At 33.7% G+C, this 25,596-nt stretch overlaps 2 protein-coding genes across 4 annotated transcripts in view; both read right to left on the bottom strand.

Moving 5' to 3' along the window:
• LOC117116161 (mucin-2-like) overlaps positions 1–16,441 on the bottom strand; it is a 19,576-nt gene extending 3,135 nt beyond the window's left edge. Inside the window, exons 1-7 of one of the 3 annotated variants that reach the window (XM_033260156.1) lie at positions 16,129–16,441; positions 4,978–5,019; positions 3,998–4,582; positions 3,155–3,466; positions 1,921–2,946; positions 1,079–1,195; positions 443–688 (exon numbers count right to left, since the gene is read on the bottom strand). In XM_033260156.1, the coding sequence (XP_033116047.1) occupies positions 443–688; positions 1,079–1,195; positions 1,921–2,946; positions 3,155–3,466; positions 3,998–4,582; positions 4,978–5,019; positions 16,129–16,192 (2,392 nt within the window). In that variant the 5' untranslated portion in view covers positions 16,193–16,441. The remainder of the gene's footprint in view (positions 1–442; positions 689–1,078; positions 1,196–1,920; positions 2,947–3,154; positions 3,467–3,997; positions 4,583–4,977; positions 5,020–16,128) is intronic. The other 2 variants (XM_033260160.1, XM_033260159.1) reach the window with 2 other exon arrangements.
• Positions 16,442–16,580: 139 nt separating this feature from the next.
• LOC117116162 (delta and Notch-like epidermal growth factor-related receptor) overlaps positions 16,581–25,596 on the bottom strand; it is a 10,099-nt gene continuing 1,083 nt past the window's right edge. Inside the window, exons 2-6 of the mRNA XM_033260161.1 lie at positions 20,676–20,813; positions 19,883–20,032; positions 18,698–18,790; positions 17,594–17,752; positions 16,581–17,178 (exon numbers count right to left, since the gene is read on the bottom strand). Coding sequence (XP_033116052.1) covers positions 17,165–17,178; positions 17,594–17,752; positions 18,698–18,790; positions 19,883–20,032; positions 20,676–20,813 — 554 coding nt within the window. The 3' untranslated portion in view covers positions 16,581–17,164. The remainder of the gene's footprint in view (positions 17,179–17,593; positions 17,753–18,697; positions 18,791–19,882; positions 20,033–20,675; positions 20,814–25,596) is intronic.

Raw genomic sequence — 25,596 nt, 5'->3', positions numbered from 1 at the left:
ACACAACACGTGCGTTTGTGGAACAAGCACGGATTCCTTGCCCTGTGCTGATTGGTCAGTTAAGTTAGATAATGGAGGAAAGAAATTGTTTGATTGATAAAAATGATAAAAGGAAGTTAATTAAATCACAACATAAACGGTACAAGTCACAATTTACCCACTTTATATGCCTACTTAACGAACTCATGCGTATTTATGAATAGAAATTCTTTCTTGTATCAAGCACGTGAAACAAACCGAGTCTGCATGCCCATTAAAGCATAGAATAGTTAGCTAATATGATTTATTTCGTCATATGTTGCAATTTCGAAAAACTTCCTAAAACTCTATTATACACAGTATATTAGACAACCGAAATTCGGAAAAGTATTGAATTTAACCGGCCTACATTAGGCCTAGGCCTACATGCATGGTTAATATCAAGATGGCTTTCCAAACTTACCAAACAGAACGATTTTGAAGGTGCAAGGTTTAGCAACATTACCAGCGAAATCTTCTGCAGTGTATTCAACAATCACTTTACCAACTGAAAACATGCCAAACGTTACGTTGGACCTCAGAGTAGAATTATGTTTGACGTCATTATCCGTAACGGTTGCCTTATGCCATGATACATTGCGTGTATCATACTGGGAGCTAATGACCCGTTTTATATTGGGCGGGCATTCAAGTACGGGTGCTTGGTAATCTGAAAATGACATCATACACATACATAATTTGTAAATTAATTGTGATATCATTGTTTATAGACGGCCTCTCGTAGATGTGTTAATTAAAATATAGGGACGTGATTATAAAATCTAACCAACATAAATTTATTTAAAAATATAATTGTAATGATGATGACAAATTTTGTGAAAGGCATTGTAGGCCAATGTACAAACCTTCATTTATATGTATATATGTATATATATATATTTATATAGGCCTATATATATATATATATAAATGCTGTATTGAGTTAAAACGAAATATTCAGTATCTGAATTACTTACATTATAGAAGCCCTATTTAGTGTTACGAGATATATTGATAAAAATGTACCAAATAGGAACTACATTGTAAAATACTGGCTCACCTTTATTGCAATTTTTTCCCTCCCATCCATTAGTGCAGTTGCATTTCAGTCGGTCGTTGTTTTTTCTGAAACATGTTCCACCATTTAAACATGATATGCCTGATTCACAACTTTGATCTGCAAAAGTTGATGATCAGTCATAATTTCATTATGTGTAAGTTTACTTGATAAATATCGAAATTCCATTTTGTTTTATTATAAATATCCTACCCATTTTATAGACATTAAGCTTCGAAGAAATACACGCAAACTTTAATGTATTGACCATGTTAAGCTTTTTTTGATTAACTGTTCATATCATATTGAAGTCCTTCTAAAGATTGAAATAAATGAAGAAAACTTGTAAAACTCACCTACAAGACCGGAAATAACAACACATTCAGTGTGGACGAAATGAGTAATACACATATACGTTACAGTTTCACGTTAAGACAGGAGAAAACACACGTTTGAACGAGTGCCAACGAGCAATGCACACACATACAATATACAATTTCATGCACATTAAATAAAATAAAATGTGTTTCAAACGCGACAATAATAGCAAATATACAATCCGGTAACAGCTACACTTATCGAATATTATTGCGATTAATATGTGGTTAATAAACAGATATGATGAATATTATAGAGGTTATTTTGGTTCGATGACATATAACCGAGGATATAACCGACACGCAGCTTATCCAGCAGAATTGTAGACGGCTGAACGCCTGACTGCTGCATGCCAAAGACGCAAGCATCGATGTAATACTTCGACGCGTGTGTATTCACGAATTTGCGGTTGCAGTTCCTAGAAAGAAAACAATTATGAAAATTATAAATGAAAGTTTTAGACTCACTCAGAGGATGCAATTCTGTTACTGTATTAGATTCTAGTAAGGTTGACGACGTCAATTCGATTGTGCTTGCCAACTCCTCCGTCTTTTCTGGCTGTGTTGCAGTTCTACCAATTGTATTTGTTGCAAGTGAATGTTCCGTTGGTTTGCTTACGAGAAGTGTGGTCAGATCAGACGGGTTTGTTGTCGAATCAATTGTTTTTAGATCACCTATTGAAGTGCTCATCTGAGTGTTCGTTATAGCAAGAGTTTCTTTGGCAGTTGTATATGATTCAGTCGTGAATAGATTGGTTGCCTTGTATGTATTTTTAATGGTAGTGTGCACATCTGGGGAAACGTCCATTCTAGAAGATGTAAGTGCTTCAACAGTTCTTGATATCACGTTTGGGTCTTCTGTTGTCGTTGGCAGCGTAGAACTAATTGTTAGTGGCAGCTCTGTAGACAGCAATGATGTGCTAATCATGGTATCTACTGGTGTTGTTCTTTTTATTATTGAATCTGTTGTAGTATGTAGTGGTATACCAATAGTATTCTTTTCAGTTATGTCCATATTTGGCGTACTTGTATCAGCATTAGTTACACTTAGAGTGGCATCACCAAATCCCTGCTCCAGGTCTGTAGTTAAGCTTTCAGTTGACATGGTGGGATTACTAGACTGAGTCTTAGGCCTACTACTCCCAGTGGTTTTCATTACTGTTCTCTGTGAAGTATTCATTTCTGGACTCTCCGTTGTAATCCCGTCGGGCATATTTGAAGATGATTGGCCAGCGTCCATAGTTCGCCTTGCTGAAACTTCTGAAGTCTCATAACCAATAGTTGTTTCTTCTACTGGTGGGTTGGCAGTATCAGGTTCTGAGTTCTGTGTGTAGACATGGGATGTTTTACTTTCGTAAGGCACACTTGATTGTGATTGGCCGATCATTGTAGTTGCTTGTATGTTACCTGGAGTGAGGGTCGTGCCTTCGTCAACTGTTGGTACAGGCTCTTCTGATCTATGTTGGGTTGTAGTATATAATTGAACAGGTGGAGCTGGAAGATTAAAGTGTGACTGTTATTATCATTACTGTCTAAGGTTTTTAAATTTCAATTAATAAGATAAGGAAATTAGATAAAATATAGTAAAACAATTTAATAATGTTTCTCAGCTAAATATATTTGAATAGGCCTATATTTAGTTAACATAAATTTAATTCAAACATGTGCGGTAATTCTACCATGCTTAGGACTAAGCTTGTACCTGGTGAAGTAATCGTAAAGAGTGTTCCATTAGGATGACAAGGAAGTGGACAAAGCAGTCTTATTTCATAATCTGCGCAATCATTATCCTTGTTATCGATGCACTGTAAACCGAAAGTGACGTCACAACGAGAAACCTCATCTCCTGCAGGTATCTTGTCAACAATCTTACGGCATTGAATACGTTCAGGCTCTGCGCACGCCAGCGTAGCGTCGTACCTTCTGAACGTGGAAATTCTCTCAGTCTCAACACGAGATGAATCAGTAGATATCCCTAAGCGTTCATCGTCCAGCCAAGGAGACCAACATTTGTCTAAAGAAAGATTATTTATACACGAAGGGAAAAAATACACATTATTGAATGGATTGATGGTGAAATATTAAAACAAATAGTACAACAAATCCAAAAATAGCGAACTGTATATTTTTTCCAATCAGGCCTAATTCAAGATAGGGCCTAATTTGGGAATTAGCAAAAATAAATTAAAATGTGCGTGCTTTATTTAGATATCTAAATTTAAGGAGATAGTCGAGTAAAATTTGACTGTCTTTTATTAATTTGTTATTTCTACGTGTCTTTAATTCTCTTTAGAGAAAATATTTTGTTAGCAAACCATGTGACAATCTATGTGCATAAATATGTGAGTAATATAATTAGGCGAGTATGCGCCTGTACACACTGAGATAATATAGATTTAATTTTAGTTTGTATATTTATAAGAAGTCTTATGTGTAGTATTATAACGAGCTGCAAGTTGTGGTTGTCCGACTTCTATATTGCCTACAAGATAGGAGACTTAGGAGTTTATGCCTTATGACCATGCAGAGGAACATGAAAGTATACCTTCGCCGGACTCTGGCAGTGTGACCAACGGTGTTGATGTCGATTGCTCATATTTCGTCATAATTGGCTGCATAATAGTGACGGTAGTTTGTGAAGTAGTGTTTTCTTGACTCGTCACTCCTCCTGCAATTGTCTCGTGAAATCCTGTGGCAGCATAATCGAAATCTGAACTAGAGAATTCAGAAAAACTTTCCTCTGATACTAAGCTCTCCACTGATGAGCTCTTCACTGTTGAAGACTTTACAGTTTGGTTCGCTTCCTTTGTGCTCTCCACTGTTACGTAAACGTCTGTAACAGCGTCGTTATTGATGTTGCACGGGCATGCAATTCGTATTTCATAATCGGAACACATTACGTCCCTTATTTGACGACATTGCAAACCATATTCCATGATGCAGATAACATTTTCAAGCGTGTCATTATAAGATATATGAGTGTCTACAGTCCTGCATTGTATATCACTCGGTACATCACACGTTTGGTTTGGAAAAACGATCTGAAGCACAGAGATAGTTTCAATCTCCAAATCAGTAGAAGTAAAGTGACTCGTATTATCATCACTAAACCAAGGACTCCAACACACGCCTACAAATATCATATTGTTAGTAAACGTGCATAGCGCATAAAAAAATATACAGTGCTACACTTACAAAAGGTGAAATTAATGAACTGAATACATAATGTTAATGAACAATAAATTAAAGACAATTCACGATGTATATAGTATAAAGTGCACCAATATTACATGCATATGATAATACAAATTTAATAGTAGGCTTTAATATAGATGATATAATTGTGTATTTGGTGATTATTTTTATTTAATAATTATATTAATATTAATAATATTTGCACAATCATAGACAATATCAATTGGCCTTGATTATAGAAGTAATTGTCTTTAGGCCTCAACCCGTTACTGATTGAAATTGAAACCGTATGGTCGGTTGAATCATTGGATGTAGCTGGTTGGAGCTTACCATTCAAGTCTGGTATATATGATTTTCTTCGAACTCTTCCACCTGTGGTTAAATTTTTAAAAATGGTGTAAATATAAATGGCAATAAATATAAACGAAAATATTATTTACGAAATTACACTGCTACTACCTACAATACAACTAGGCCCATTATTGCTGCTGCTACTGCTACTGCCACTACCACTACCACAACCACTACCACTACCACTACTTCTACTACCTCCACTTCTACCACTGCATGTACCACAACTACATATGCTGCTGCTGCTGCTTCTACTAAAATAAAGCACGGAACAACACTAGTGATTTCAATACAAACGTACAATAAAGATCAATGAGCTTGAAGCGTCCATAGGACCTCTTAAATATATAGGGGCCTACAATTTTAGTCAGTTATGATTTAGATAGTTACGTAAATAGCTAAACACTTGCTGAACTAGAGACAGATGCAAGCCGGTACACTCACTTAATATTAAAATCTGTGGCCTACTAGATTCTTCAGTACAATGTAACGTTCTTTATTTTGCGTTTAGTGAGTCTTTAGTTTTATATGTGATCTTTAATGAAAATAACAATGTTACTCAAGTTAATATAATACAATCAAAATATTCCCTTACGAATGCAGCACAATTAATTGGGGAGGCGTGGTTGTGACTATACTTTGATTGCTTTCGTTTTCATCTTAATACACCAGTGTACGTTTGCCAGTGGGAAATAACGTACATCAATCAAGTTACACAAATCCCAGATTGGCAACTGCTTTCAAAAATTAAGTTCGACGAATCAAACCTAAAACACTATTTTATGAATTAGTACACCCCCTAATTTTTTCAAAATTATAGAAAAAATGGAGAGAAAAAAAATAAAACTATATTCAAGTTTAAGTCTGAGAGTGTCATTTCCAGCCATAATCGAACGTTTTCTTACCTCAGCCCCAACTGGGTGGCTTAGACCCTCTACCTGTATCTGTAAAAATCCCTCCCTGGGCCCCTCTATTTTGAATTCCTGGATCCGTCACTGAACTACAATTTTTTTGTTTCTTGTTTCCAAAAATATTGAGCCATATTGTACAGTATGTTGATTCAAGAATGAAATTTTCATGGAATTTAATAATGCGTATTACAATATTATCATTATTAAAATATAATGTTTTAAGTTTGAGAAGAATACCGTATTTGTACATGAATTCATGCGTTACAGATAACATATTGTATACCGTGTAAAGTATGGTAAATTATAAGCTCCTACTTTCAAATATAAAAATTATTGTGAATAAATCATAAGATTAATAAATGCCAAAAAATTAAAAAATTAAAAAAAAATGTGTGCAATACTTAATGGATAAACATAGGCCTAATAACGCACTTTAACGTTATACCAGACACATATCGTAACCATATAATAATACAGCACTATACACAGTTCGATTGTAGGAAAGAAATTAGCGTTGGAAATGCAATAGTGAAGGCAATCTACGGACATGGACGATTTCCTTCCATTTGCCGCTAGAAAGATTCCCGATCCCGTAAGGCTAAATTTCTTTTCGGCAGTAAATCCATGGAGCTTGGGGTATAGACCTTCCATGTATACGCTACACGAACATACGTCCGTTTCAGGTTAAGAATAAAACAAATGTCGACCCTGGAGAAAGCTATGGATCAGTCGTTCAACGTGCAAGGAAAACTGATATTGGTTATTGCCTGACAGGAATTGAAATGCCACTTGATTTTGCCATATTATCCTCGTGGGAGCCGGAACAAGCCAATATGAACGAACCAACATGTCTTGCTAATAATCATTAGCTAATGATATCCTAACACTAACGCTTTTTACAATGATTATAATATAGGCTATTTCTGTAATCCTTTCTTCAAATTTGAGAGACCGAATTGACTTATTTCAATACTTACTTTTACAATTTACATTTTTAATATTCAGATTTAGTATAAACGCAATGATAGGCTAGTACGGTACGTACTGAGGTACACCTCGTGTAAATAGGGTCTGTGCTGATACTAACTAGAACTAGTAGCGTTTTTCATTATTTACTAGGAATTACAATTTACATAAGTGATATGGAATGCAAGAGACCTATTATATATTGTTTTAAATACGTATACACAGATGGGCATCAATTCAAAGCCTACGTTATCATCTGATAAGCTATACCACAACATATTGTTATATCGATTATTCATAAACGAAATTATTCATTTCATTTACTTTAACCGCGATCTGACTCAGGATGAAATATAATATTTTTACATTGGTAGGCATGTATCCTGTTGAAACAACGAAATTCGGATTAGGACTTCACGGCAGCCTAATGCAGCATAATCAGTCAGTATAAAATCCCCTAGAGTCTTTTCAAATAGTATGTGGCCCTACTGAGTTCTTTTCCGTGCATATGTGCCCTTGAGCTCACGAAACCAACCACTAAACGTTCTATCCGGAGGACGATGTAATTAGAGCAGTCTTTCTAAAGACACAAGCAAAGAACGTCATTTATGACAGGTTCCAAACTTGGTCCAATCTCTTACCGCTGCGCTAAACCACTCTCAAGACATCCTGGCAATATGTGGAAAACGAATTTCAGCAATTTTATTTTTATTCTTTTTATTTTTTGCTTTCTTTTTGGCTTTATTGCTTGTTTCATTTATATTTGATAATAATTTGAGAAACTCCGACACAGTATGGCTGGTATTTTCGTTGGAGTCATCTTTATGACGTTGTTTATATTTTACAAGTTGGCCTAGAATACCAGCAAATTCATTACATTGTCCTTGAGTAAATTACTGTTGAACTTATTATTATTTTGTTGTTCAATTTCATGTTTGACGGAAAGTATATTTCAACTGACGATAGGCCTAATAATGGATGGAGCATGGAAGAACCATGTCCTATTAGTTACTTACCTATAATCAGTATATTCAATATTAATACGTGTGATTATTTTTATTTTTGTTTGTCAACCATGGTTTCTACCAGTTAGTTTGATAGGCTTAACTTATGTATTTAACATATTTTCATAGAACACACAGTAACGCGTAGAAATTTATTTTTTTCTTTGTCTCATACCCATCTTAATGTCTACACGAATATCGTTCATAGGATCGATGCAAGAGATATTAAGGGCTAACTCAAGTGGGTCATTGTAAGCATTCTTTGTCTTTGGGTTGGTTGCGTGTATAAAATATTAAACATCGGTGTTCAGCACATAAAAAAATAAGATCAATATTAAAACTGTAGTTTGTATGCTTATATTTAATAAGTTTAATTAACAATCAGAATGAAAACAATATTTTCTTCTCTGGCCTAATTAGGACATTTAGGCCCATGAAACTAATACTTTCTATCGTTATATTTCTTTGAATTTACGTAGCCTGCAGACCAACTAAATTAAATTGCTTCTCCCAAATAATTTAATTGTTACTTTTTATATACTTGCCCTTTTATTGTTTTTTTAAAATAATAATAATAATAATAATAATAGGCCTAATAATAATAATAATAATAATAATAATAATAATAATAATAATAGGCCTAATAATATTCCTAATAATAATAATAATAATAATAATAATATTAGTGTAGTTTTATATAGCGCACATATCCATCTAATGTAAGATGCTCAGGGCGCTTGATATGTGGACTAGGAACTCGATCAATGACTTTCTTTGTGTCTGTGCTACCCGGTAACCCGGTACCAGCAACTCTCGTCTCACTACAGGGGCTGTCTGTCCAGTACACCGGGGTATCCCCTACTCGTCTCCAAGGATGTACTAGGTTCTTTATAGTACACACGAGCCATTGTATGTCACTGGGCCTACGGTCCTTATCCGAGAAGACTTGTTCTACCACCAGAACCATCAGGCGAGCGTGCCGTTCAAACCAGCGCCGATATTTAGCTATAGCCAATTTTAATTATTGATGGGGTTTTCTGGGTTTAACCACCAACAGCAGCATAATTCTTTTTCAGTCAGTAGTGCGTCTGCATATGCGTTAACGTGAGCTACCGATTTATCACAGGGGCCAAGGAAAAATTGACAATAGACATTGAAAAATAATTGCAGTTTACCGAATTATAAGACTGAATATGTAGAATTCCATTCCATTCTCGAATATTCCAGTTCCATTGAATCCAAGTACCATATTGCCAATTCAAAATGGAGTTGACGTCACAATGTTCACAATTCATCGAGTCTTTGTAATTTGTGGTGAACAGAATCCGGCATACAAAAACAATAAAATAGTCTGCCTACGCGAACTGTATTTATAGTAAAATGCCGTAAAATATACTCCTTAATCCCACAGTAACACTCCAATCGCGCTCTCCGCTCTTCTTAAAAACGTATTAACACTAATGATAATGTGAGGCCTTATCCAGCAATCAGTAAATATTGCAATTTAGATGTGTATAAGAAGCTATGTCCACACTATTAAATTTTACGTGTGATGTCCCTTTATGGCATGATGATGTCACATTACACCCAAGTAGGACCATAGCACATTTATCTGTCACATAAATTTGATAGTGGACAAAGCGTAATGCTTATTGTGGCATCTACTGTTTAAGAACCTGGATACCTAAATATTGGATGTACAAATAATTTGTTGTGGGACGCTCTCAGATATAAGTTAGTCGGCTAACATGTAAACAAAGCTTAGACCTTCAAAAATGAAGCAAAACTTGGCCCACAATTATTGAATTATTTATATTATAGTCTATATTTGGATTGGTTTTAAGCATTTTTTTTATTAGGACTATAAGTAATAGATTTTGTGAGACAATAGCAAATATGCGAGGAGTCGCATTTGATTCACAATGAATGAATTCTTGAATCCTAATTAATTATTTATCTGCTGATTGTGTGTACTATATTGTCATATATTTCATATACACAATTAAGAGAACATAGAATACGGGAGTAGTCCAACATGGTTTACTAAAATTTGAGCGACTCATTACATTAAGCCAATGAAAAAAAGCTCTGATAGGCTGATCAGGTAAAGTATGCTGATTAACGTTTAATATCCCACCAACACGTGCAATTGTAATCATATATAACATATCCACTACACATCTTCAGATTGAAAACATTATTTTTACACAAAAATAATGCTACGCCGACGCATTTTCATAAGTACGTCCGGTATGGAATCAGGATTAAGGCGTAGTGCATTATGCCCATAGGGTCTAATAATACGCCTATACAATTATAATACACACTATATCAGGTATTTGCATTTAAAATCAAACTCCCTTCTTCATTTTCAACAGAAAAAAAAAGCCAAAATACACCAGCTAGCCTGTCAAAGCTGAACGATTTTTTTTTCAATATTGTAAGGTACGGTACAGATTATTGTCGATTGTCTGGCTAAATTGATTCCCAACTACGTGCTTGATCCAAAACCTTGAGTATTGAGTCCAATACAGAGATGACGTTTATAAGGTAATTAACAAGTTCATCAAAACAGGACACAGACGGGACTTTTGTTGTTGTACCAGGTAATTGTTCGAAATTGAACTTTGAAGGTCCATTTGATTTGGCAAATGTTTAAGCACTTATAAAACTCCATTATCGTACTTACATGACGTGTAAAGATGTATTACAAGATGTGCAAATATCACACGTACGAGCGCGCCTAAAAATAATCAATTATAATGACATTTTAATTGGGTAGCTCGTGTAAAATGACTATTAGCACTAGAAAATGTGTATCGTTTTACGAGTTAAGGACAGTCACACTGGATTTCTGTATAAAAATGTCTGAGCTGAGCCATGTTCTAATAGCTTGTAATGTATAATTTAGAAATATAACATTATTTATCAAACACACACCTCATGTAAATATGCAGTTTATAGTTTTTCACTGGAAAGACTTTGTCACTGTTGTTAATTTCACATTTCTCGTCTTAAAATGTGAGTGTTTCATTGATAGTTAATACGTGATCCTGTTAAATGAGCTATTGAATGTTTGGGGATGGGGTTTCTTGATTTTAACAGTACAGTACAGTATTATCTTTAATCAATTGTGACATTGGAAAAATGTTCCCACGTAATATATTAAACAATCGTACATGGCTATTAGGCCTATACCACCAAATAACCATTAAAAATGTAGGGGGAAATGATTTGTATTAATGCAAAAAAAAAAAAAAAAAAAATCAGTCAAGTAGAAGCAAAGTTACGATTAAAAATTTTGAAAAATCTTTTGAGGAAAGGGTGACGTAAGCCATTGGTCCGTGTGCTATAGTACCATGTTGTGCAGTTTAACACATTATGTCGGCCAACTCTCTTAATGTAAAAGAGTGAATTTTCACTCGAAAAGAGTGCCTACAAGGACCACTCAAATTTCACTCTTTTTCGAGTGAAAACTCGCTCTTAAATGAGTGAATATTATTCTTAAAATAGCGAAAAATTACTAAAATTCACTCTAAATAGAGTAACACATCACTCTTTCTATTTCACTAATTGAGGAGTGGTCCCTGTAGGCACTCTTTCACTCTTTTTTCAATCTTTTACTTTTAGAGAGTACACGTTTTTGCAAAATATTAGGGAATGTCTCTTATACCAGGTTAAATTTTCTAGTTATTTAACCAGCACCATGCACTGCAGTACTTTACATGCACGTTGCCTCTAGGTACAAGGCCCACGCGTCACGTTTTGACATTCAATATATTATTTTTGACACTGATGATGACGGGCAGGTTCTGTGAAAAAGGCACAACATTTCATTGAAATGTTGAAACATGGAATTCTTAGATTTAAATTCAGAGTGAGTCGAATAACATTTCGTTTTAGGCAAGCTATAATGATTGTCAAATCTCTCGGGCAGCGGGTAATCATCCCTGAGTCGCCGTTGGCGACGAAAGCAGTGCCGTTCAACGTTAACAAGTAGAGGCCTAGTTCGTAAGTGTTCTACTTGCGCAGATGAAAACACGATCACTGTTCGCTCCAACAGTACAACCATGTTCTCGACTCAAAATTCGATATTGCCCGTAGCTGACACTCTTGACAACGGTTACTTTGTCTAAGCTAATCTGAGAAGTGTTGAATTTAATTTTCGCCTGTAGCCTGGTTATATTATTATTCACATTTTTTAATTTTATTCTTAGTTGAATTCTGAATAGACAATCGACCTAAAGCTATCGGCAACTCGCAGAGTCTTTATCAGGCTTTTAAGTCACGTTTACGGGTTCTTAAAATGGGAACAGGTGCCAAGGGCTCAACAGACACGTAAACATCGACATCTAGTTTTATGAATTTACACTTGTATTAATGAAAAATTTGTTATGATAAAAATGCAAGGCATACCATGACATACTTCTTGAGACGCATAACAAACTACTGTAGTGGACACGAGGCCTAATAGAAAAAAATTGAGTCGAAACATTTAATGGGCTTTTTTTTTAATAGTATTATCCTGTTTTTTTTCCTATTGTAATTACAATTAAATTAAATTAATTCAAATTAAATTCAATTTTGTTGTATTATTACATATGTACAGGGGCATTTTTAAGGTATGTGTCTTTATCGAGCTTGTCAACAAAACAATTTCCCCTTTTTTGGGATAAATAATGTTTCTGTATTCTGTATACATTACCCACAAGAATATTACAATAGAAAACTTCAGTTTCTAAACACATTAAAAGAGTATAAGCTATTATGGTCATGTGACGTGCCTCTACAACTGTATCTAGTTACTCAAACATAAACTCGTTTATAGTTATGGTTAATATGGGGACTTCTTAGCTTAATTCAAATATGTGTATGGTGAACGGATGCCTGCACTTCCTGTCCACAAATTACGATCTAGTGATATTATAATTTACAGACTACTCTACTTTCTATCAAATGATATGGTCACAGTTGCAGGACTATTAAAGACAACTGGATGATTGAGATCATTATATCTACCGTAGAAATTTATTATTATTATTATTATTATCATTATCATTATTGTTTTCCTTAATAAGTGCCATCGACAAAAACGATTTACTATGTATGATGACCTTGATTGTTTAAATGGGAAGTGCTATCTCGTGATTTGTCTAAATCCTGAGGTGGACAATTCATTTAAAAAATAAAATATACTTAAAATCTTTACATTTACCCTAATTGTAGAGATGTTTGACAAGTTCGCAATTTGGCTGACATAACATTTCGCCAAATATAATTGGCATAATGTAGGTCAGAAGTAGAGTTGAGAATCTTAAGCCAGTGTAGTTCTTCCGATTTACATTAAATCACTTCAAATTCTATCACTTTATATCATGTTTTTGCTTAAATTCAAAAGATTATACTTCCAAGTTACGTGGGATTGATTTAAACGTTTGATTTCAGTCTTACCATGGTCTTACTGTACTCTTTGACTCAATGGTTCAGAATGTTAAGGGGATCAAAATTCTAAAATAATATGCAGGTAACCAAGGACGTTTAACTGTTTCGGCCATTGATGATAATGCACAAATAATACCACACATCCGCATGCAAAACCTGTGTTGCAAAAATTGAAGATAGTGAAGCAAAATCATAAAAAATGCTCCATAATGGATGAAAATAACTAAAGAAATAAGTAGGACTATTTGAACCTGAAAATGAGTAGCAATAAAAATAGAAGTAATAAATACAAGCTACTTAAAAAAAGAAAAATCCACTGAGCTGAATATCATTGATGCAATAATTAATAAACCATTAAACTGTATAATATTGCAAACAGCATAATACAGTAGGCCTATGTGTAGACTATCGGAAACGCCTTTCGCAAATAATGAGCATGTAGCTTGAGAACGGATGGTTCTTTTGTAATGTTTTTTTTTTTCGGTCACGATTGTTGTTAGGCTTCTAGTATTGGAGTGTTCTCGACTGTTTAGTGTTTAAGGCTAATTTAATACAGGCACAATATACTATATAATCTGTTTATTTTTCCTCAAATGCATTACTTGCTCCTTCATTTAATTCATCAATTCCGTTAGATTTTGACAGATGGTAGCAGATATTGTAGAATATTGATTGATGTCTCTCGGACTTCTCTAGCTACTGCGCATGCCCTATATGGGCCTAGCATTTGTAAGGTACAGTATGCACAGCAGCGTTGGTGCTAAGGACAGGAATGAGACTTGTGGGAGGAATATCGATCGTAAAAAAAAAAAAAATTATTGATCGCAATTACATTACTTCAATTGTCACGTAATAGGTCTCCAAACGTCCAATCAGACGGCCAATCCACTTAAACTCAAAATTAACATAAGGTTTCTGTGGGAGAGAAACGTACCCTTTACTTTTCGTTTTCGAGGCTTCTTACCCATGTCAAATGTATAATATATTCGCCAGAGAAACCACAATTCATTAATCTTATGAACAATAAACTACACTGCAAAAACAGCGTAGAGGATTTAAAGCCAAAGCTCCACGCAATGGTTGTCCCCGTCTTTTGTGACAAGTTTAAAAGCTAAACGTGTTTAGACCCGGCCTAATTTGTTTAGGTTCCTGACGTGTTTAGCATTAGATGTGCTAAGGCATTTGACATCATGATGTCAAGTACCTAGGTGCATTTAATTCTAAACACGTCAAGATCCTACAGTAAACACATGTAAACACGTTTAGCTTTTAAACGTGTCATCAAAGACGGGACAACATTGCGCGGAGCTTTAGATTTAAATCCTCCACGCTGTTTTTACAGTGTATGATAAAGAAAAAAATACACACGCACACGCACATATATATATATATATATATATATATGTGTGTGTGTGTGTGTGTGTGTATACAGTGGTTCTTATTTATATTATTAGGTTTATATTGCTGTTTGATAAAAAAAAAATGTTACAAATCTTCAAGGGCATATCTAGTCCTACTCTTACTTAAGATTATTATTAATAACATTATTATCATATGAATACAAAAATTAGTATAATAGGATTGATCGTCTTAGTCAACAGCGGCAGTGTATATTAATACAGTCAGGTGCACAGTATGTCTGGCACTTATTGAGAAAACCATGCCATGCGTAAAATAAAGAGGACGGGAATGACGTCGAAGAAAGCAAAGCAAACAACAACCCACACATAAACCGTCGATATATATATATATAAAAATATATTCCCATGGTATGCCTATCATGGGAATTTATAACTATAACAATCTAAACTTATGTTAATACAGTAAGGTTATATTTTTTTATATTAATGTAGGCCTATATAGTACTGTATATTTTATATATACGTCTGTACTACTGTACAGTATATCAGATACAGCAACTATTGGCTCTAAATCGTCGTGTGGTAAATGCTATAACATATATTAATTATAATTTTAAAAGAAACAACAGCCCCAACTGGGATTTGTCTGGGCTATATATACATACACATTTCATCTCATTCATTTCATAAGACCTATATAAAGATGTATCATTGTGAAATTGTGTAGCACGTTGTTCCATAACAAATGCAGTACGGTAGTGAAGGCATGAGTATATATACTGATATTATATACATGCATGTAGGTATATGTGTGCGTATAGGCCTAATATATTATGGATAAAATATATTATTTTGAAAAGATATTGCAATGTGTAGAAGTGTCACTATAGGCCTATCATTCTTCTCTATATTTTGGTTTCTTTCGTTACACTTTCGTTACTTATACTTATCTGACCTAATTTAAGGTATACCTGTGTCTCTTCAATTAGAGATACACTTAAGGAAAAAGTAATCCGCCTACACGATGGGATTGGAAACCAATAGTAATGTTTGGTATATACCGATTGAGCTGAGGCCAAGCACATAGGCCTATTGCCTTGTATTTCCCTAATAACTATTATTGGAGATTCGTATGATTATCCTCAGTAGATTAAATCAAAACAGAAAATCCATTCGTTAGCAGGAAAATGCATTGATAATCTACTATCAGAGAACCGAGAATACAAAATATTTTTTTTTATATAGCATCTACGATTATGACATAATGACATCATTTATATGATTGTACCAGCACAATAAGTATAACAACTCCCTGATAATACTTAGGCCTATATAAATAATAGAGAAAGATTACAAAGAATACGGTAACTAACCAGCAGTAACGGTACTATAATCTGACGTACACAACGTAAAGTAGAGAAATATGTAAAAATAAAATTGACTTACCATTTATTGAAGTGGCAAGACATGCGCTTAATAAAAACCAACATATTAATATCCTATAGGCCATTCTGTCTTGTGATGTTTTCCCAACGAATCTGTGAGCAAATACAATTTTCTCTTGAATACACGTCGAAATCCTACTCAAGTCTGTGATCGTACAACGATGCGACCGTGCTTCCAATGCCAACACATTTCGACATCCAGCGGATCGGATATTTGGCTATTGTATTGTATAGCCAAAGGGACAATAAACACAGCGAAAACCATTGGGGCGTACGACAGATCCGATTTTTTAATATTTCAAATCGTACGCATCAACGCTCTCACAAATTTGTAACCGCCCTTTTCCTGTAGTGATGCACTGCAAATAAACTTGACAATAGAATCGATCACCAAGGCTAACTCGCCTTTTATGTACGCTCACAGTTCATGAAAAATTATGTCACAATTTCATTGACCACTGTTATGACTAATACAATTATTTCAATACGAAAAATATGTAAATATAATGTTATTCTTGAGTAGGAAGTTATTTTCTTTACTTCAAATATAAATATATCATCATATAATGATGATCTTCGCTACTGCTGCGTTTTTCCGGTTCAGACATGGGCTATCCATAATTACTATACAGTAGTTCACGTGAATTTGCAAATCGCAAACATTAATTTTATTGTTCAAATGTTTTGGAAAAAAAATTCTTGCCTGACGCGGACATAAACGGAATAATTGGTTACAAAACAGCCGTATTATATAGATTACACTTATAGTTTGAGTAAAACCGACACCCTAAGGACCCCAAAAGTGTAGAAATACAACAGGAGGGGTAGAATAGGGTCGAATAATGTTAGGAAAGGTCCACCACGGCAGTTTAAGACACGTAGCGTCGGTTTTGAGCTGGCTTGTCGTACCTCCTCAGGTCACAAGGACATAGTCCTGATAAGTACGGTCCGGATTGCATTGTGCATTATTTACACATCAGAACGAGATGACGAGATGGCTGGATTAGTGCCACTTGATTTAGAACTACGTAACCCATTCAACTGCAATACACTAAGATCATTAACACGATTATGAATAATAATAATAATAATAATAATAATAATAATAATAATAATAATAATGGTAAAAATAATAATAATAATAATAATAATAATAATAATAATAACGATAATAATAATAGCCTAAATGACATTAATATTATTAATAAATGATAATAATAATGATTATTATTATTATAATGAAAATGATAATGATAAAGATAATGATAATGATGATATTGATGATAATGGCAATGATGACGATATCAGATGATGATAATAATAATAATAATAATAATAATAATAATAATAATAATAATAATAATAACTTCATAATAACTTCATAATGACTTCATAATGACTTCGATCTTCGGGTTCATCAACACGAAGTACCAATGAGAGGGCGCGATACAAACTACAACACTTACACGACTTCATTCCAGAGGGCACTGTAATTAATTCCGATGATATATCTGTATAACCCGTCGCGAGGACTGTTGTTGACCAGGATGTGCTTCTTCTAGGCTTTCTATGAGGAGCCTCCTTAGCAGTCGTAGGATCAAAATCTGGTGGATAAGTTGGATCATCTAGGCAAGGAATAGGTAATATTTAATAGTGTTAAAAGCAGTTTTTTTACCTCGAAGTTATGTAATTTTTCAAATGAACCTATTTTATTGTCCAATGCAAAAACCACGTAGGCTCTTTGCTCTTTAATAAAAACATTGCTTGAGATATCCAATACGCCATGATTTATCCTATACCCTCTTCAGTGGCGGATCCAGGAAATCGAAATAGAAGGGTCCAGAAAAGGACTTTCACAGATAGGAGGTTAATAAGGGATGAGTATATTTATGATTAGGCCTATGGCAGTTCTAAATGGCCGGAAATGGCACTCTCAGACTTCAATCTAGATATAATTTTCTTTTTTTCTCCATTCTATTTATAATTTTGAAAAATTTAGGAAGTGGGAGGCTGGGCCCTCTTGAATCTACCACTGTTCTTAAACAAAAACAATTACTTCTAACACAAAAGAGAACAATTATATGTACACCTAAAATACCACTTAAAGTACACCGTAAGGGTATGAGTATGTTACATAGAACCTAAATAATGTTGCCCCAATACAATAATTTTATAGCGTCAATACCCACCGTATATTAAGCATTTCATCTGAGTACCTTACAGATAATGTTGAATGACGTGGATGTGGCGATACTGAGAGTGAAGTTGTTTAGTGCAAATTGAAAAGATGTATTAAAAGCCTACTGGGTTTTTTTTTGAAGACCAAACTTGTGACGCTTCTTTATGTTCGTTGGTGCGGGTGTTAGGCGTAGATGCATCTTGATAACATAATATTATTGATATAGGCCTACTTTCCTGAAAACGTTGATTAATAAACAGGGGTTCGCCCCATTATTCAGTTTTGTGATCGCAAGTATATGACAAATAATCTCAACGTCGCATCGTTTGAACCAACGAATGTTAAAAATTACCTCGCATATATTCAGACCACCACGGAATATTTTACTTACCTATTACACTTTCGGTACTTCTTATATTCCAATCTAACGCAGTACTTTGCGCTGGTGTCGTCCAAAAATTCTTTTCGATAATTGGCTCAGGGTCTGTAGGTCAAGCAATTGTAATGGTCAAGATGCATGTTCAGGAGGACGAAAATTGTTATAATGTACAACTGATATTTCTAAGACACAAAAAGCGTGTTTGACGAAAAACTCGTAAACGGTTAATGAGATACCGTATAGATTTTTGAATATTAACTGGGGGTAAAGGGGCGTAACCACCCTTTTCTCACAATTTCCCGAAGTTTTCGTCAAACTTTTTGTGTCTTAGAAAATCAGTTGTAACATATAAAATTTGTTTTCTCGCCAAAGACTGAGCTAGGATTGTCAACCATATAATTCGATAAAACATTATTTTTATTATTATGGATTGTTTTCATTTCCTGTACTAAAATATTTCCTAATAAAACCAATCAGTACCCGGTATTCATTTACACCATTCAAATTCAATTGTATAACAAAATTATCTGTCTATTGAATTGAAAATAACTTGCCAAAATACCACTGAGACACAGAAAACTGGTTGGATTTCGGAAGGGTTTAGTCCAATCGTTTATTTATCTCTATACCATTTATATATTCCATTGTATGCCATATCTAAAGCATAATGTTACTTTATGCAGTTACTTAGCATTTTCTAATAATTAATTTAAAAAAAACAAAAAGGCAACAGGCCTATAATTATTATTATAATTCTATAAGCCGTGTTCTTCGTAATAAAAGAATGCTTCACGATTTTAATTCAAGCACGAAAAGAACAAATATATAATACTGACTTTAAAAAAAAAAAAAAAATCTTTCATGAGTAATAATTACCAATGATACGTTATTTAAAGTTGCATGAATACATGCATACAAACTAGGGAAGACGACCTGTATGTACAACCATTGTAGGTGGTACCAGTGCACATTTCAGAAGCAGATCCAGGTTATTTATTTAACGAGGGGGAACCAGTTTCTCAGAGTAGTGCAAAGTGAGGGGTACCAGCGTAAGAATGTGGCGTTCAGTTTATGTTGTGTTACGAGATATTGTAACATTTTGTATTTTTTGTATTCCATTTTGTATTTTCCGTTTCTGTATTTTTAAAAATAGTACAGTAGTGGCAAAACGGGATAAATCCCTGCATTTGAACCCACCTGCACAAGTGACTCCTGTATATCCTTGTGCGCACGTGCACTTAAATATATGTTTATCATTTCCACTCCCTTTTCCATTTCCTTTTTCCTTTTTTCCGACCATGCATTTGCCACCGTTCCGACAGGGGTTACTAGAACAAGGATTCACTTCTATACAATACAAAATACGATGTAAAATTGGCTACTGTACATACTATGAAAATTTACTTCATAAACATTTTTGTTCAAACTAAATTCGCAGCAAAAGATGATGATAAATAATAATAATAATAATAATAATAATATAACATTATAATAATAATAGTAGTATACAGGTCTCCCTCCAACTAAATACCACCTCCAATTAAAGACCACATTTCTGTGGTTCCAAATTTCTTTTATCTATCTTTTATTCTAATTAGGGACCACAGCTGCTTAAGACCATGGAAACCCTGGTCCAAAAAGTGGTCTTTAATTGGAGGAAGGCCTGTAGTAGTAATGGTAGTAGTAGTAGTAGTAGTAGTAGTAGTAGTAGTGGTAGTGGTAGTGGTAGTGGTAGTGGTAGTGGTAGTGGTAGTGGTAGTAGTAGTAGTAGTAATAATAATAATAATAATAATAATAATAATAATAATAATAACAATAATAATGATAATAATAACAATAATAACAATAATAATAATAATCAACTTTTCGTCTTACGACTTTTAATCACCCCCAGTCCACCCTCTGAAAAACATCTCTCTTCAGCACAAACTTTCACTTTATAAGCATGGCATAATACATCTTTCATCTGAAATAATTGGAAATTGCTTACTGTTCTGACAATATTTTCCAATGTATCCTTCGGGACATTGACAATTTGTGCTTGAGCCACTTCCCTTAGTCATTGTTCCTCCGTTTTGGCAACTCTTCTTGTTGGAGTAGTTATCCGGTGATATTTGTATTGGTGGCGCTGTTTAAGAAATGATACTGTTGATCAATTTACATTAAAGATGCACTTTAGTGATTTTACTATTATGTTATTACAATATTCAACCAACATATTTTGTACAAACATATAATAGTAGTTATACTAGGCTAATATACTATCATTATTGACTTTTAACAATATTAACTAAGAATTACAGTAATGCATTTAGTGTAAGACATGAAAATGTTAAGGTAATTCTTTCTTACAATGTAGCCTAACATGAACATGAACATGATTATGTCTTTATATGACCATCAATACGGGATTAAAGTTTACTCTCACATAATTCATGTTTGTTGCAAAACATTTGCTTTTCTCAACACAGGCATATTACCATGCATACAGTTTATCGTTTGCAAAAGTGTGTAGTTTAAATGAATTATATTTTTATGGATCTTTAATCCTATCTGTTATTATTCTGTTACTATCCTTTGTATCTTTATTGCTGTTACGTAGGCCAATGGATGAATGAAACACAATATATTTTTATATACTTTTGCAAATGTACGCGTTTTTGGAAGATTATCATTTTATCTGAAATTTCTGTTTTTTGTTATTATGATGGCTAAATAATATAAATGAAAGAATTACAAATACACATTGATTGAGGATAAGCCATGTTTTCATTATTGATTAATTCGGGTAATACTGGTGCAGTGTCTTCCTGCGCATTCTGCTATATTATTTCTCATGAGAAACATTATAGAATTATTATGAAAATACAAACTTATAAATAATATATAATAGAAACTCTTAACCGTGTTGGAGTAATGATATAAATAATTTTTGAAAGAGGAATCTGCGAAAAAATAGGTCCCAAACCGGGAATCGAACGCGGACCTTCTTCTGTCTATGCAGACGCCTAAACCAACTATAGGATACTGAGTTTTGGAGATAAACCTGTCTCTTATACACATCTAGATGTGTATAAGAGACAGGTGTCTTCCTGCGCATTCTGCTATATTATTTCTCATGAGAAACATTATAGAATTATTATGAAAATACAAACTTATAAATAATATATAATAGAAACTCTTAACCGTGTTGGAGTAATGATATAAATAATTTTTGAAAGAGGAATCTGCGAAAAAATAGGTCCCAAACCGGGAATCGAACGCGGACCTTCTTCTGTCTATGCAGACGCCTAAACCAACTATAGGGTACTGAGTTTTGTTGGGAATTCAAATCTGATTAAAGCATCTAATTCTTGACACTCATCATAGTTGGACATCACTAGTCCCTGAAGCATAGCAAATAACAGAGGTCAATACGCCTTTGACGACAAGATAAGATTTCCGAACAAATATGTTTTATAATTAAATCATGATATAAGATATATATCTGTCTCTTATACACATCTAGATGTGTATAAGAGACAGGTTGAGGACTAAAATGTTTTACTTATATAGTTCAAATAACACAACTTGTGACTATTAGTATAAATTTCAAGTAATATTTATCGTTATTACCATCGGTTATTAATCAGTGTTTCGACTGCGAGAACGTACTCCTACGTAAGTAATGTTGAGTAATCAGACGATAACTAGAGCCAAAACATAGCTGCCTTGAATTTATTCCCGTGAGGTTGTCAAAATTAACCAATCTGCGCGTGTTACAAAATTTGAACTGAATTTGTAAGGAAGAACTTCCCGTGGCATTTCCCAATGTGACTTGCCGTGCAAGGCATTTCTTACACTTCTACTATTTTCCTAGGTTAAAACAACTTTCAGTTAGGTTTAAGCTTATATCAGTGTAAAAAGGTAGAAAAAATAGTTCATGTTTTGCATTAAAATAAATAATCATCGCTTCCGTATTGCTTTTGTCAGAATACAAGGTTACCTTGAATACCAACAATTAGTCAATATTAGCGTCATTTCAATTTTATCCCATTTAGCACCATTGCTAATGGAAAATTGCATTATTATAACTGATGATGTGATACAAAATAGAAATAGTAGGCTTATAGATCCATAGGAAAATACGAAAAAAATTCGAGCCCGATTGAATGCATCTGTCTTTTGAACATGTGGGGGAACAGCGCTAGTTTTCGATATAATGAGATCAATATGATACCCTCTGATCGTAAGAATTTTAAACAAGACGAGGTTTTTAAAAAGACCGATTTTGTAAATAAAACATGGTACACTAAAGAGATAAACACACTAAACCGTCTTGCATTAGCCTGATTATAAACTTCAATATAAATTTTGAACGTTAAAAATGTATTATCCTGAATGAATAAAATATTTTGAAATTAATTTGCTCATGATTTGATATCGTTTGAATTACTATTTAAGGAAAGGTATTAAGGAAATACGCAATACTGTACCCCTCCATGACTGTACTTACGTTGCCATATTACTTAACGTCAATGAACCTTTCCGGAGTCTCATTCAAATAACTGACCAATCAGAACATCGTGAAGATTACGCGCTTATCCCACAAACACACGTGTGTCCAAAAAACACACGTGTTGACGTACTATCAATCTGTGTTGACGTACTATCAATCTGTGGGACCTTCGCGACAATAGCCAAGGGGCGGGGTTTCGGAAAGGTCAATTACGTGTACCGTTAGATTTCTTAATAATTTATGAGTATTAAACCATAGAGAAAATAGAAAATATTTTCTCTATGATTAAACGTGGCATCTAAAATTGGTCATCTTGGAAATAGATTAACATATACACAAACACTAAAATGTCCACAATAGGTAGTACCGTAAAACCTTGAATAGAAGCCCAATGGGCTTAATCTCAAGAAGAAGCCCATCTCGAATTCAAGCTCCCTCTTTAGCTCGCAAAACCTCGAAAAGATGCCCATGAGCTTCTTTTCAAGATACTGTCATAAGCTTCTTTTCGAGATATTTAGTAGTACATTACATAAATTGTACATGAACTTCAAATAAACAAAATAAATTGAAAACACGCCTGTCTTTAAACAGTAGTTTAGGTGATTTTATGCCGGTTAATACACTCCATGATACAAATTGATGTTATATTGGCCCTATTTCTTGTTTTATAGTAGTAAATCCCAACATTTACAGCATTTATTTTGGAAAGAAGCCCCACACCTCTTTACTTTGCAAAAGTAGACTCGAAAAGAAGCTCATGAAAGTTCGCAAAATAAAAAAAAAGGCTTCTATTCGAGGTTTTACGGTATATTAATATAATAGACTAGTTTCAGCATCAAAGTACAACAACGCCCTAAAATGAGTAAATTCAAAACACGCCTATTAAGGTACATTACTGTGAATGTGTAACGTTGCCTTTGGGAATACGATCACATCTAGATGACGAATTACTAAATCTTATATTTTGTCGAATAATTGTATTACGTGTCGGACTTGTGCGTTCTTTATGTTTACGTGTTATAAAAATAACAGTAGTCCTATGTAAAAAAAAATGTCATCACCATACATTTACTTCGGGCAGAATAGACTTATTGCTAAGAACAAATTATTTGTTCTGCCGAATCTTCTTTATGTGATGTAAGCACTAAACCTATTTATGAAACGTATTTTTAGCATTCACTTTAACTTGGTGAATGCTAAAAATATTTGGCAATGTAATAGAGATTGAAACTAATAGAAATTGATTCTAGTGGTAGATAATTCCACTGTGAAATTCAATTCAATTTAATTCTTTATTGGAACATCAAAATCGAAGAAAAAACAAAAAGCATACAATTCAATCAACAGGTTTCAATAACATAAACGATTAATGCCTAGTAAAAACAGTTAACTTGGTAAGAGGTGATCGAAATTGATATTTCAAGCGATGCTAAATATATGATGTACAGTAAGAGGTTTACATAATACTACCAGGAAGTACTACCGTGGGCATTGTATTATTCAAGGCTATCGCAATCACACGCATGCAGTAGAATTCCTATGAAGGGGACACAGGGACCTAAAATGTGTTAGATTGAGATTCAGATTGAGATTCAATTTGGTCCAATACAATGGAAATAATATATTTTCATTTAATATTTAAAATACTTTATATAAAAATGTCCCTTTAATAGTGGTGCCGCCTGATTAGCTGTTGGTCGTACCTATCTTCATTTTATGGCCGAAAAAGAGTCCTCTTTATAGGAATAGGGGTGTTCCAAAGGAAGGGGGGGGGGTGAGGGGTTTACTACTACTACTCTACTACTAGGCCCTACTACTATATATTTAGTTTTATTTTTGTATCGTTACCCTAAGACAATTATCATAAGTGTATGTATCTATATAACGAATAAAGGAGTCAAACTGAATGATTGTTGTGGATTCATTATTTTATAGCGCCAACATTAATTGATACTATTTAAAATATCACCACTTGTGAAATACACCTTTGTATATATCATTGATCGAGTTCCTAGTCATAGCGCCTTGAGCATCTTACATTAGATGGATATGTGCGCTATATGAACCTACACTACTACTATTATTATTATTATTATTATTATTATTATTATTATTATTATTATTATTATTATTATTATTATTATTATTATTATTATTATTATTATTATTATTATTATTATTATTGTTTATACTGTTTATTTTTAGCCATTCCGACCCTCTTAACATTATAGATTAGTGTCAGTGGTAGTGGTAATAACAATAAACACATTTTACTACTCACCTACTGCACTATTTTATAACAATAAACAAATCATTACTACTCACCTACTGCACTAAATAGTACAGTAGGTGAGTAATAAAATTTGTTTATTGTTATTACCTACCACTGACACTAAATCTATAATGTTAACAG

Source organism: Anneissia japonica, unplaced genomic scaffold, assembly GCF_011630105.1.
Source record: "Anneissia japonica isolate Jap-2015-1 unplaced genomic scaffold, ASM1163010v1 scaffold287861_len940595_cov192, whole genome shotgun sequence".
Lineage (NCBI taxonomy): Eukaryota > Metazoa > Echinodermata > Crinoidea > Comatulida > Comatulidae > Anneissia > Anneissia japonica.
Note: the sequence above shows the minus strand (reverse complement) of the source record. Positions and strands in the feature narration are given on the sequence as shown.